Genomic DNA, 13,300 nt, shown 5'->3' with positions numbered 1-13,300 from the left:
GTAGGTACATTATTATCAACTTAATTAAGGTACTGCTAAGCTGGCCTTTACTAAAATCGTCCTCAATCTTATTGGAGGTAGGTTCGCCGAGATCGACTCCTTCAGAACTCTTCCATCCACACTCTCTTTTGTACTTGTTTCGTCTATCCTTTCTTTATATCCAAACCATCTCAACATTCTTTTCTCAAAGGAACAGCTCAAAAGTTTAGAAAGTGTTGAAAATCTAACCATTGCCTCTCCTCGCAGTATACAAAACTGAATTGTTCTAAATTCAGGGTTGTTCGTGACCTTATCTTCAAGAAATTATTAACTATGTTCATCCAGAATTAATATATTGGACAAAGGATTTTAATTACTAATGATTAAACATTGAAAAAATTTTATTATTTACAAAAATAAATTGATACATCCCTTCATTACATTATTACAATAGTAAGATTAATAATTGGAATGTGTTCACAAATTCTTCATGTTGTTGCGAAGAGATACAGAAGTCCTTTGGCAAATTGTACAATTTCCGAGCCACCAAGTTTACTTTCACCATAAATCCTATCAACGAACGTTATAGGTACCTTAAAACAAGATGTTAAATTTTATTTATACAAAGAAAAATTAACAAAGAAAATATGAATTATAATGTAAGTAGTAACAGAGATGTGTTTAATAATTTATTAACGTATTTAATAATAATACAATTTATCCACTGATACATCATTAATGAAACAAAAAGGAAATAGCTCGTTTAATTCTTTTGACGTTATTCTGCCTGCCAATGGATTTAGGAAACTCTTCAGAATCGCTTTAATATTAATAAATCAGAGTTTTTATTCGCCTTTTCATAGGATTTTCCATCTTTTAGCCCAACAGCGTCCTTTCATGATAAATAGGACATCATTATTATTCATGATTTCATTATTTAGTTAAGCTTTTTAGACCGTAAAAGGTAATGGAGGCGTTACAAGGAGGTCGATAAGATATTTGGCCAACTAAGCAGAGGTTTTGGCTATTACTGAGCCAAGATCTTAAAGCGAAAACTCCATGAGAGAAGGATGTTCATCTACGCTGAATGTCGGATGGCATTCAATGTGGCTTGCCATAATGAGAATCAACTCTTATCAGTATCTAACCATGATGAGCAATTCTAACACTCTCAATCCTGACTCTAGGGCGTTGGGGCATGGTAATATTGGCTTAACATGATAGCATAATGCATTCTTGCTTTATCTGTCAATAGCAGTCATTAATAGTCACCACACAACGTCTTCTGCTACGATGAAAATGATGTTTCTTAAACTGAGTTGAAACGCACCGAAAGCATCAAGCTATTCAGAGACAGCTTAAGGCAGTGCTTTATTGGTTAATAAGAAGAGGTTTTAAGAGATTAATAGTACATGTAGTATTAATTGTAAGCCTCTTGGCTCATTCCTCCTGCTTGCTCCTCCTATTTTATTATGATAAGATTTTTAGGATTTTTGTGACATTTACTGATTATAAACTAGTCTGAAACTAAACTTACTTGGATAATGAGTTATGATGAAGTTTGCAAAGAATATGTATGTGTGTATATGTATGTAGATACATCGATAAACTTACTTCTCCAATTGTAAAGCCGAAAGATCTAGCTCTAACAATCATTTCCATTTGAAAAACATAACCTTTTGATATGCATGATTTAATTAATTTTTCCAGAATTTCTTTTTTATACAACCTGCAATTGAAAAAATAAGGAACTTTATCAAAACCTGTCAACAATTACTACTAGTTTTCACTGACATACCTGAAACTGCCAGTGAGATCTGACGCTCCAGGTCTTAGTAAAATCTGAGTCAGATAATTTGCGCCTCGACTAATAAGTTTCCTTTTAAAGTCCCAGCCATATACGCCGCCACCTTCAATATATCTCGACCCGGAAACTACATCGAAATCACCTTCCTTTTGTTTTTCTATAAGTTTTGGAATGAATTTGGGCTGGAATAAGAATAGGTTTGTAATAAACATCATTTAAGAGCATAATCACATTTAAAAGTGTGCATCTTGGGGCTAAGAATTAGTCAATTTTCGTGATGGATAGGCCCTCAATTTGTTATGGGAGTCCATCGAAAATATTCTCCGGTTTCAGAGAGTGATATATTCATTGAAAACAAATAAGAATCCCACTTCGGATGGTGTTCGTTGCTGTGCTCTCTTACGCCAAAATACAGATTAAATCTTAGTTTTTTAATCATTATTCCTAAATAAAATTGTTGCATTTCCTTCTGTGCCTGAATTATTTTTCAACACTTTTTATCATCAATTGAAACTCTATTTTTTCCGGACATGCCCTAATCCCTGATTGGTTGGAAAATGCGTGCTGCGACGGATATAATCTACTTTTATTACCCAGCACTGCGGACCTAACCACCTTTCCCAACAGTGAAGCAAAATTTTATTGCAAATATTTTTTTACCAGCACTTATTCTTTAATAAATAACTTTAAAAATCCCCAAATTATTATATGACCCAAATACTCACATGATGGGATAAATCTGCATCCATGAGAATAATAAAATTTCCTGATGCATGTTTTATTCCATGAATGTAAGCAGTTCCCAAACCCAATTTTTTCTCTCTTGGTTTCAATACCTACAAAAATTTTTAATAAACCTTTATGATAATACGTATGTAGCATTATACCGTAAGTCTGTACAATCAATTACATAAATTAAAGTACAATTTTTTCACTGCCGTAAATTTCTTGCAATTTTTGAGCTATTTCTAATGTGCCATCTGGGCTTCCGTCATCAATTACTATTATTTCGAAATTTATTTTCCTAAAAAACAAATTGAATAATTTAAATAAAAAGTAACAAATAACAGCCACAGGACATCTACTCAACAGTGACACTTCTTTTACCATTCTTCCATATATTTATTTATAAGAGCCACAACAATAGGAAGATTTTCTCTCTCATTATAAGTAGGCAATATAATTGTGTATTTACTTGCTTCATCAACCGCCCCCATTATTTGCTGTAAATTTTAAAAAATAACAAGTGAACTAAGTAATCTACTCTTAAGAATAATTCTTATTATGCAGAAACGGTCCATATATGAATAAATTTTAGTAAGTAAACTTGCCTTAATTTCCCCTTAAGGAACCGAAATTAATATTTTCTTACTTCTTAGAATCAACTTCCGAGTTCTAATTTAAAGTTCAATAATTCTAATCAGAACATATTTTTAGCTCATCACATTGTACGATCTAACGTTCCAAATATTTATGTATGACACGCAAACATGCATAACCTCACATCATAAAGTGAAACCTACCCGAACCCACCCTTAAATGACACACCAATTATCACTCACAAGTGTGGGTTAAAATAAAAATTAGATAAATTCATGGACCAAAATCGATCTAAAATAGTTACTTCAAAAAGGAAATTAGTTGTGAGTAAACAGGAATAGCTAATAAATTCAGTGAACAATATTAATTTTTTTTTCAGGCGTTCTTAATTTTGGACAATTTTTACTCTACAGTGATAACATCATAATTGATCTTTTCCTTACAAAAATTCCTTCCTATACGTTGTTGCTATTTATGATTATATCTTTTCCTACAGTATATTCGTATATGAAAGAAAAAGTTATTAGCTCAGGCATAAGAACATGCACGACCAGAAATATTTGAAAGGATCCGCAAATTTATGTTGGTTTTGAAAATTACAACACTCACATTTGCAGACAGTATTCTAATATAAGCTTTACACTGTTTTATATTAAATGAAAAATGTTTTACATCAGAGCTTAAACTCAAACGCAACTCAATAAAACAATCCAATAACAAGGTTTCCGGGATTAAAAAAAATAGTATTTTTAAAATAATATGCGCTTAGCACCACGATAGTGGACAACACTTACTTTATGAACAGTAATAGATGTATTTAACTTAATTATCCGTGATAAAAATATTCAATTGTTTCTATCTTTTGATGTTCAGATCAAATATTGTTACTGAATGTCTTAAAGAATCGGGCTCCTGAAAATGTAGTAATTAAAATCTTGCTAAAATGGTACGTTTCGGATCTCAAAGGATACAATGTATCGGAACCGTGAGAGTAATGCGGAACATTAGTACAGTAAATGTGACCAGGATGAAGAAGGAACTCAATTTCACCACCTACGTGTATGTATGCACTGTTCGCAATGATGATGGAGCTAAATTGGGAAAGGGTGAGAGTTTTTTCTTGCCTTGGCCCTGGCATTCTGAAGGAGGTAGAGCTGATGTAAATTGTTTCTCAGAGTAAACTTATCGTATCTAGCTCTTAGTCTAATTTCTTCCTTCCAGATTCTTCATTAAAAGCGGGTTATAAATTTACGGAAATTCATCAAGTAAAAAACGAACAACTTTAGTTTTCAAATACAGAAATTGATTTAATTATAATTTTGGAATTATTGCTTCTATAAACTGAAATAGATGAATTTAACTTATTAATCTTTAACTGTCAAATTTAATCTATCTGTAAATATAAAAATAGGTAATGTAAGAAAAATAATTATAACAGTACTTTTTTATAAAATAGTTAAAAAATACTTAAATACCCTAAATTAAGTCTATAGTTTGAAAGACGTCTTAACATAAATATGTACAAGTTAATGAAAGAAGTTAATTAACAAATTAATTGAATTTAATCAATTATAAATTCTAAAATTGTCTTCTATATTACTTATTGCTCACTTTTTCTTAGTTTTCCTCAAAATTTCAACATACTTTTGATATTTTTGCCTAAATGATTCTTCTTTTTCTGGCATAGATGCATCAATTTCATCCTGGAAAATATAAAACTGATAAAATTATGAAATGCATTAAAATTGAAAGTTAAGGTAGAATTGAATATGTTATACCAAAGGCTCTGTGATCTTTGTGTAAGTAAGCAACCTGCGAGAAGAGGTCGTTGATAGTACCTGCTCAGAATTGGCTTCTAATTTTAAACATTCATGTTGTGGAAGTAGATGTTCTGAATATTCAAACCTTAGATAATACCTAACGTCAGTATTTTTTTTTCTAGATATATCTAATTCATCTTAAAATACCTAAATGCTTCTATAAAATGTACCTTATAATTGGTATCCAAGTTACTAATTTCCCACCAGTACGTAAATGTTTCGCAGCAAATTTAAGAAGATCCGCCAACAATTGCGACATATTATATTGTACTTTACTTGGAATATGCGTTTTCACATGTTCTTCACTAATAAATTTGTCAGGTCTCGTACAGCCAACTCTTTCCATTGCCTCTCTAATTCCATAAGGAGCTAAAAAAAATATATTCCAAACATTTTAAAGCTATAAAAAGCTGACAAAATAAATAATTTTTAAAAAAAAGCCTTACGATCAGTGACAATAACATCAAATATCATTCCAGGTCTCCAGTATGGGAGAGATGAATCAGCTACAACAATATCTAAGTATTTATCCTTTAAACCATATTGTTCCATATTATTGGCAATACTTTCGTCATTTCTCGGTTTGTGCTATAAAATTAAGCAGGGTTTTTGTTTAGAATTAAAATCAATTGTAAGTAAATATAAGTCTTTAGTCGCAAAATGCCTCATTTTATGAATTTTTACAATTAAATAGTTTTTAGTGAGGCTTATACAATTCGAGAACCTTAAATTATGGATACCCGGTTCTGTTTCCTTGTTGGACGACTTTTACCGTGCACCATTAAATAATCTATATCTGCTCCTAACACATAACCACCAAACTGTGCAGCTGCTATCAGCAATGATCCTAAAAGTAAAGATAATGAAATAAGTATCAGCTTATTCCGCCAAAAGAACCGCAGGGTTCAAGATTGAAGAGATACGCTATTTTTTCATAAAAATGGATTTTTTAAAAAAAGTTCTCCAGAATTACCAATGAATAACTGGGTACAAAACACTTTTACGGTGGAAAAAAAAGACCAGAATTTCTAAATAATTTGTAAATGTTTAATTGAAATTAAGGCGCCACGGTAGCCAAGCGGCAAAAAGTAGGCAATTACTTTACTACTACTACTTTTTACTTTTAATTGAAATTATCTCGGATTCTAAATTTAAACCTAGTTTCGAAGCAGTTCTTAAGACATCTTCCAGGTCAGATATACAAGTATAAGAGGAACATCTCTATTTATCAAAAAAGGGCTGTTTGTTTTTAACGTTTACAACTAAATAGATCGTTTCAGCCTTTTCGAAAATTTCGAATATTTAATATAAAACACAAAACTAAATACCGCAGCATAAGCAATCTGATCTAAATATTTCTCATTTGAAGACATAGTGGCGTCCTTTGAATGAAGTAACTTGTACGAAAAGTCCTTTATAGATACAAATGCCTTCGTACCTTTAAAGCTTCAAAATACTGAGTGTTCTGGCTAGTTTATTAGTTTAGTTTTTGGTTCTGGTTATTAAAATAAATTGCAAATAATTTCCGATTTCAAACTTTTCGTTTCCTGATTAATAAGGCATTGTATCAGTAGCCTCTACTTTCGTAGCTACTTTGTAGGGTTCATAATATAATCTACTAGTATCGTTTCAATGAACATTAAAAAATGATGAAAGGTCGGTCGCTACCAGTAACTAGTTAATGTACCTACTCACGAACTGTTAATCTTCATGACTATCAAGTGCAGCTTAATGGGCAATTTTTGGTTTGGAGGTGTAGTTCACTTCATAATAATAGTATCTAATAAACAAAACACCCAAGGAAGAAAAAAATTGTTTTTAGAAAGAAACATTAAGAACAATTTCTCTGTTCTTTTAGTTAGAGCCACTAAAGCTGTATTCCAATGAGAATAAAATGATCTATCTCTTCGGGTAATCATTGTGAGTAAATTTGCTAAGCTTGACTTTTTCAAGTATTATATTAATCCTTGGGGAAGGTACCAATGTAGTTTTGATGTTAAGTTTGAATCTCCTCAGGGGCGCTAAAATTCCAAAAATTTATTTTTTATCTTAACAGCCACATACCTGTTCCTACAAAGGGGTCTAAAACAATATCACCCTCTTTAATCTGTCCTTGATTAGCCATTATAAGTGACAATTGAGGATCCATAGTGGTATTTCCAATAAATTTTCTTTTTTTAAGAGAAAGTTTTGATATTAAGTCTCTTTGACCTTCTGCAACCTAAAAAATATATATATAAAACCATTTCTAAACTGTGGAAGAGAAATTTTGAGATAAGCAGCAATAAAAATGAAAAAGGACCGTCATAGTTGATACTTGAACTAACCAGTCTTCCAAAAAAATATTTTTCCGGCTTTAATGGAAATTGTTTCTGTTCTAAGGCGAAAAACTCTATATATTGGAAAGAAACATCAGGATTCTTTAACTTCACAGGTCCGCTTAACGGTAAGTAACTAAAAGACTAAAAAAAAAAAAAAGATATGTTTTATATAATAACTAATAATATAATATGTATATAATTGTTAATTTCAATTTAATCTTTGAAATAACATTTACCTCAATTTTTTCAACTTTTTCTCTTTGTGTTTGTGAATTACCAAATATTTCAACTTTAATCTTAAAAGAAGTATCTGGCCGGGTATATGGCGAAATTATATCTTTAGGTAATAAACGTAGATAACTATCTAACTTGTCTTTTGTTGATGAAACGGCCCATAAGTCTATTGCATACCTTAACAAAACCGATCTCTCGGCAATTTTTTTAACTGAATCGTCTCCATCGATTTCAACAATCCAAAATGGCTAAACAATAAAGATTATTTATATTATATGTGAAATGTAACAAAGCTAATGATCTTATTTATAAAATGATATTTTTTTTTACAAATGCGTTAATATACATAAATTTGCATTTTTTAACTACATAGAAAATCAGACGCCCTGTAATGTAAGTCAGATCTGCTTTCGAAACTTTTTTTTTCTTTACGAATAACGACGCAAAGGGCAATACTTTGATCTGTACGCAGAAGAAACAGGGGAATCTATCAATCCATTATTAAGTAATGCCTACTTTTCCAGGCGGGCCTTAACGCCCAACTATGTGCGGAAGCACATACTTTACTATTAACAGTTTTCTTAACAAATTAATTTCGACTTGGGGATCTCTTACTTACAAAGTCAACCTTCAAACCACTAGACCAACACCTGCCATCCACTCTTATAAGGCCTACGAAAAAGCAGATCACTTATCAATGACCCAAAACAAACCGACTCACGCTGATTGGAAATATTACAGTAGTTACTTAAGTAATTAAGGTAATAAAAATAACTATTTGAAGATAAGATCAAATTATTTACTGATGCAGATTTGGAGGATATATTTTTTCTTTTTAAGCATGAGTCATGAGCATGAGAATATCGAATAATTTGGACGTTTCAACAAAAATCCAACCACATATTAATTTTTACATTCTCAATCAGTTCAGTAACCACTATTATAAATGCAACATGGACGCAAATTAGTTCATTAGGAAACATGGTTTAGAATGCAATTTACTACGAAATACTTATTTTGTTGCTTATCTACCATATCAATCTCTAAAACTGATATTGCAAAAAAAAACCAACAACAAGTTTCCATTTACAGCCTTGGTAAAAAAGAAGTTTAACAATAAGAACATAAATAGTTACTGAAAATGATACAAACATCCATACTTCATTACTGCTAGGGAAATCAGTACATTGAAGTGTTATATTGTATAATTTTGCTATTGATTTGATTTCCTGGAACAAAAGATTTTATTAATAGATGTAGAAATTGACCGAATGATGCATTTTTTTAGAACTAAAATTTAATGTAAAGAACACTTACTGGTATCCTAAAATCTAAATGTTCATTAGCAAACCATAATAGATAACGCTTAAGCGTATTACTCATTATAATGATTGAAAAATATAGCTCACAAATGAGTAAATCTGAGGATCTAGAAATAATTTAAAAATTATACACATGAACTATTTATTAGTTAAATCCAGTTTACAAGTAGGAATATGGTACATTCACAATACCTTCAAACTTATAATTTTTTACTAATAAATTGGTTTGCCTAAATTTTACCATTAATTGGGTTAGGAGTTCTGTTCCTACATAAAACTTCCACTACTGGAAAAAGAGACTAACCTAAAATATTATTTTGTTATTAACAAATCAATAGTTATAATTAATTAATTTTTTTAAAATTGTATACATCTCGTTCAGCAAGAAGAATAAATAATTTTTATCCTCAATAGAGAAATACTGATTTCTGGAAGAGCAACAAGTATCCAGCAACCAATACTTAAAAAATTTAAATTCACTGCAGACGTGTGCCATCTATCTAATCATCAGCACAAATATGTAAACTTGGTAAAATCTGGGTTATCGATATAATCAATTATTTATTCTTATCTTACAAGCTCCTGATTTTCATCAGTCTCATTCAATGATTGTACAGCAAAATTGGATTTCCACCCAAAACTCTTCAGACACATACATACTCTACGCTACATTCCGTCATCAGATTACTCATACATATAACTATGATACCCACTGCAACATTCTTTTAGTAAATTAGCAGACGTCTGGTAGTGACACAGTTTTTATAGGCGTTAAAAAAATAAATAATTAAAAAAATAAAGAAGACTAAAATTATCAACAGGAACTGTGTAATAAAATCTGTTCAAATGAGGTCTAAACTTTCATAGCTAACACATATTTTTTAAAATTTAATGTAGAAGATAAAAACCATGCCTGCTACAAAGGATAAATTCAGTGAAACAAAAGAAAGAGTTACTGCTTTTACAAGGGTTAAAGGCATAAAATGATTGCTTACTCTTAAGAGTTAATATAAAACTTACAACTATAACATGTGGCAGAATCCTCCGAACTTCATTAAATTTTAAAATACCATTTGCAGTTTAATAGAGTACAAGGAGCAAAATACAAGGCACATTTTTGTTGCTAATGTTCATTAGTTATTAAACTATAACTTTTAAACATTGTTTTGATTTTTAGGATAAATTAATAGGAAACTGTTATTAAGGCTTTACTTTATAACCTCTTTTATAACCTGACATTTTTTAATCTGCTCACAGATAAGAGATATTCCCTCCCATTCAATTGCACGTCTGCAGGCAGGGGAATGCTTTTGAATGAGAAGGTCGGTGGTCTTGAGATACGTGTCTATGTTTGTGTGATTTTGTGTCACGTTCAAGTTCATTCGATCATCAAATCGAGTTTACGTCCATCTATTTCATATACCTTAAGGCAAGCAAATTGAGAATATTACTAATTACATTTAAATTGAATAAGATATTTGTTTTGACTGCCTTGTTAGCATTGTTGAAAATTGACGATACCTCACACCTACGCGAGGAGAAAAAAATACAATTTTATTTTAATTTAAGTTTATTAAGAGAAATAAGCTGATTTTTCTGTTTTAAATTCTTGAATATTCTAGATCATAAATCGAAGTTGAAATATATATTTTTTATTTGTCAATAAAAATCATCCTTATTTTATAAGTTTGTTTTCATATTAATGTTTTTAATAATATATTTAAATAAAATTAAATTGAGAGAGAAGTATATCTATCCTTCAGTGCTCGCAATTTCAGCGAGGATTTCTTGATTTTCCTTCTTTCATCCCTCTATCAGTGAACTTAGACGGAGCTGATAAGAACTTTATATTAACTTCTAAAAAATTCTCATTTTTTTTTAAATAATTTCAAAAATAGATTTTTTTTTTTTATTTCCACAATACACATCTTATCAGACTAATGTAATTTAGTGATATCCAGCTGAGAAGAGATACCTACTAACACACACACACAGAATGATGTCAAGCAATCCTTTTATGTTGTGAGTTCGTCATTTCGCGGACTTGTAAACCCAGATGTTTTCATAGAGTTTTTAACTGTTATAAGCAAAACATTTTGTATTCGGTACGGTATCCTATATATTTTTAATTATTTTAAATTAATCTTTATTAAAAAGAATAATGCTGTTTGAGTGGTGTAAAACTATATTTGAAATTTACATACTCTTAAATGAATACGTCGATGGGCGAAGAGCAAAATATTTACAGTTGGAATGACTTATAGTGTAGGAATGACTTATATAGTGTAAGTAAATATTAATTTTATACTTCATAATTGCTTTAACTCAGGGTTCTCATTCTGTTTAGTAAGAAAATCGAAAGTTTGTCATATATTAATGAGGTGGTTTTTACCAATATCACTTCCTTATTCTTTATATATTTATTATCTCCACTTATTCTTACTTCCTATAATTTAAAAAAAGAGATATTACTTTTTTTTTTATCTTAGTCTTTCTACTTTGTTGTAAATAAAATAAGAAATGAAAAGGGTTATTTCTATGCATATTATTATAATCATATATTTTGTTTAGGATAAACTTAAAAATTAAGGAAGTAGATTAAAAAAGTTGCTTGAAAAGCAACTGTATGGCCAAGAGATGGAAAGTCATCCTAAAAAAAATATGAAAAAAGTAGGTGAAACACCATTACGGAGATCATCAAGAATACATAGTCAGGTAATTATTGTAATCTTTTATTCATATAAAAACGCTTTCCAAATTTAAATAACGCAATATGTTGCAGGCTAAGCCGACGCCTAGTATCATTGCTGCGAAGAAAAGCGCTCAAATGCGCTTAGGACATAAAAAACAACCTGTCTTTTCATTCGCACAGGATATTTATCAAGTGGTGAGTGTAATATTTTATTTTGTAAAATGTTTTCCATAAACCATACTTTATTTTTAATTGCATTGACGATTAATTTGAAATTTCATCACAACCTTAAACTGACATTGTTGATAGAAGATAGAACTTCCAAAAGATCCCTAATCAAAACAAAATTTGGTCATGCTTAAGTAAATATTTCCAAAACGCATTAAGTAAATTTTTTAGCTTTTTTGCAATTTTCTTCAAAGTTTTAATGCAAATTAAGTGTGTGTGTGTGTTTATTAGACATTTGAGTTTTAAACTAATGAGAAAAACTAAAGCAAATATGATCTTTTTGCCCACTTCCAATAGTTTTCATTTATCAAGGTAATTTTAAGTTATTTTTAAATCCAATCTGTAAAACAATTGTTCTGTTATGGTATAAACTCACAAAACTGAGTATTAAGTAAATAAATTATTAATTTATTTTAATATGTGGATTCCAATTTTGATAAAATTTATTTTGAATGTTAAAAATTGGTTTAAAAAAAAATAATTATAATATAATGCCTTTATAGGAATCTCTTTCTCAGAAGTTTCAGTTTGCGTTTGAGACTAGAGGAGAAAATAGGCTTATTTTCTCCTCTAGTCTCAAACGCAAACTGAAACTTCTGAGAAAGAGATTCCTGTTTTGGCTAAAACGACTGTAAGAAAACCCTAGACCTCGTATAAACCTGAAGTTTCTCCTGCTAGAACAGTAGTATCGGTGTTGGGCTTAATAAACCTGAGATACAGGACCCCTGTCTAATCGAAGTTATTTTATTTTTTTGTCTATAGCCAAACTCACTTTAAAAGATTTTGTTTAAATCCAGATATATTCATTATTTAAAACGACTTTTCCAAGAATTTCATCAATTCTAGTACAAGATTTTATTAATTCTACAGTGTTTACTGCTTGAATGTGTGAGAAGAGGTCATCTGAAACGGTTCAGAACATGATCGTCAATAATAATAGTTTGAAATTTAATTTCGATAATCTCAAATCTACAAAATTCTTCCTATCAACCAAATTCAGAATAATCTTGAACCTGCTAAAGTCCTTAAAAATTACTGAAACGACGAAAAAATCTTATTATTTATTGTATTTTTTTTGGCAATTCCTTCATTCTTAAATGATTGTGTTTTGAATAAGGTTTATTAGTTACTTAAAAAATTACGTACTGTAGAAAAATTAAGTGACTATTTCTTTGTAATATATATAACATACTGTGATAGACGAACATAACTCTATCTGGATCTCAGATCAGTCACAAATGTCCAAGCTAGACTATAATTGACTTAAACTTTTAACGGAAGCAAAATGATATGAATCATTTTGAGAAGAATCGGATTTAATCTCTTCGTTAATTCTTTTAAGACAAATTGTATAGCTCAATAATTAAGTTTAATAATACAGTTTGATTGAGATTGATTGAAACTGAAGCCTATATTCAATATGCATCTCCGAATTTTAAATTCGGCAATATGAAGCTTGTTGCCTCTCTTTTGTTCACAATTTCTAAGTACACTTCAATAACCCTCCAAAGATGTTAAACATTTTCAAAACTCCAGATAAAGTAGTGATGGAAAGGAGCTTTGAATGGCATAGACAT

The 13,300-nt window shown here is 30.1% G+C and overlaps 3 protein-coding genes across 12 annotated transcripts in view; 1 reads left to right on the top strand and 2 right to left on the bottom strand.

Annotated features, from left to right (window-relative positions):
- Positions 1 to 362: 362 nt before the first annotated feature.
- On the bottom strand, positions 363 to 3,291 carry Dpm1 (Dolichyl-phosphate mannosyltransferase subunit 1). 2 transcript variants are annotated; one of them, XM_074136578.1, is made up of 7 exons: positions 3,118 to 3,291; positions 2,894 to 3,009; positions 2,711 to 2,810; positions 2,512 to 2,622; positions 1,778 to 1,968; positions 1,517 to 1,708; positions 363 to 572 (listed from the first exon to the last, which is right to left on the bottom strand). In XM_074136578.1, the coding sequence occupies exons 2-7, from the start codon at positions 3,001 to 3,003 to the stop codon at positions 563 to 565; spliced, it is 714 nt and encodes a 237-aa protein (XP_073992679.1). In that variant the 5' UTR covers positions 3,004 to 3,009; positions 3,118 to 3,291; the 3' UTR covers positions 363 to 562. The 2 variants fall into 2 exon arrangements, with proteins under 2 accessions (XP_073992679.1, XP_073992678.1); XM_074136577.1 differs by having other exon boundaries at positions 1,594 to 1,708.
- On the bottom strand, positions 3,159 to 10,072 carry LOC141458495 (tRNA (guanine(10)-N(2))-methyltransferase TRMT11). 3 transcript variants are annotated; one of them, XM_074136567.1, is made up of 12 exons: positions 9,824 to 10,052; positions 8,996 to 9,107; positions 8,799 to 8,910; positions 8,642 to 8,710; positions 7,484 to 7,729; positions 7,254 to 7,388; positions 6,991 to 7,147; positions 5,667 to 5,773; positions 5,373 to 5,514; positions 5,097 to 5,295; positions 4,885 to 5,011; positions 3,159 to 4,809 (listed from the first exon to the last, which is right to left on the bottom strand). In XM_074136567.1, the coding sequence occupies exons 3-12, from the start codon at positions 8,862 to 8,864 to the stop codon at positions 4,714 to 4,716; spliced, it is 1,344 nt and encodes a 447-aa protein (XP_073992668.1). In that variant the 5' UTR covers positions 8,865 to 8,910; positions 8,996 to 9,107; positions 9,824 to 10,052; the 3' UTR covers positions 3,159 to 4,713. The 3 variants fall into 3 exon arrangements, with proteins under 3 accessions (XP_073992668.1, XP_073992669.1, XP_073992670.1); XM_074136568.1 differs by lacking the exon at positions 8,996 to 9,107 and having other exon boundaries at positions 9,824 to 10,072; XM_074136569.1 differs by lacking the exons at positions 8,996 to 9,107; positions 9,824 to 10,052 and having other exon boundaries at positions 8,634 to 8,710; positions 8,799 to 8,862.
- Positions 10,073 to 10,093: 21 nt separating this feature from the next.
- HDAC6 (histone deacetylase 6) overlaps positions 10,094 to 13,300 on the top strand; it is a 43,417-nt gene continuing 40,210 nt past the window's right edge. For 3 of the 7 annotated variants that reach the window (XM_074136551.1, XM_074136549.1, XM_074136548.1), the window contains exons 1-3: positions 10,780 to 11,088; positions 11,375 to 11,518; positions 11,586 to 11,690. In XM_074136551.1, the coding sequence (XP_073992652.1) occupies positions 11,441 to 11,518; positions 11,586 to 11,690 (183 nt within the window). In that variant the 5' untranslated portion in view covers positions 10,780 to 11,088; positions 11,375 to 11,440. Of the gene's footprint in view, positions 10,233 to 10,779; positions 11,089 to 11,374; positions 11,519 to 11,585; positions 11,691 to 13,300 lie in introns of those variants that run through there. The other 4 variants (XM_074136554.1, XM_074136553.1, XM_074136552.1 and 1 more) reach the window with 2 other exon arrangements.

This window comes from Rhodnius prolixus, unplaced genomic scaffold (assembly GCF_049639745.1).
Source record: "Rhodnius prolixus isolate KJV_2025 unplaced genomic scaffold, Rpr scaffold_5, whole genome shotgun sequence".
In the NCBI taxonomy this organism is placed as follows: Eukaryota; Metazoa; Arthropoda; class Insecta; order Hemiptera; family Reduviidae; genus Rhodnius; species Rhodnius prolixus.
The sequence above is the reverse complement of the archived record's forward strand: the minus strand, read 5'-3'. Positions and strand labels throughout refer to the sequence as shown.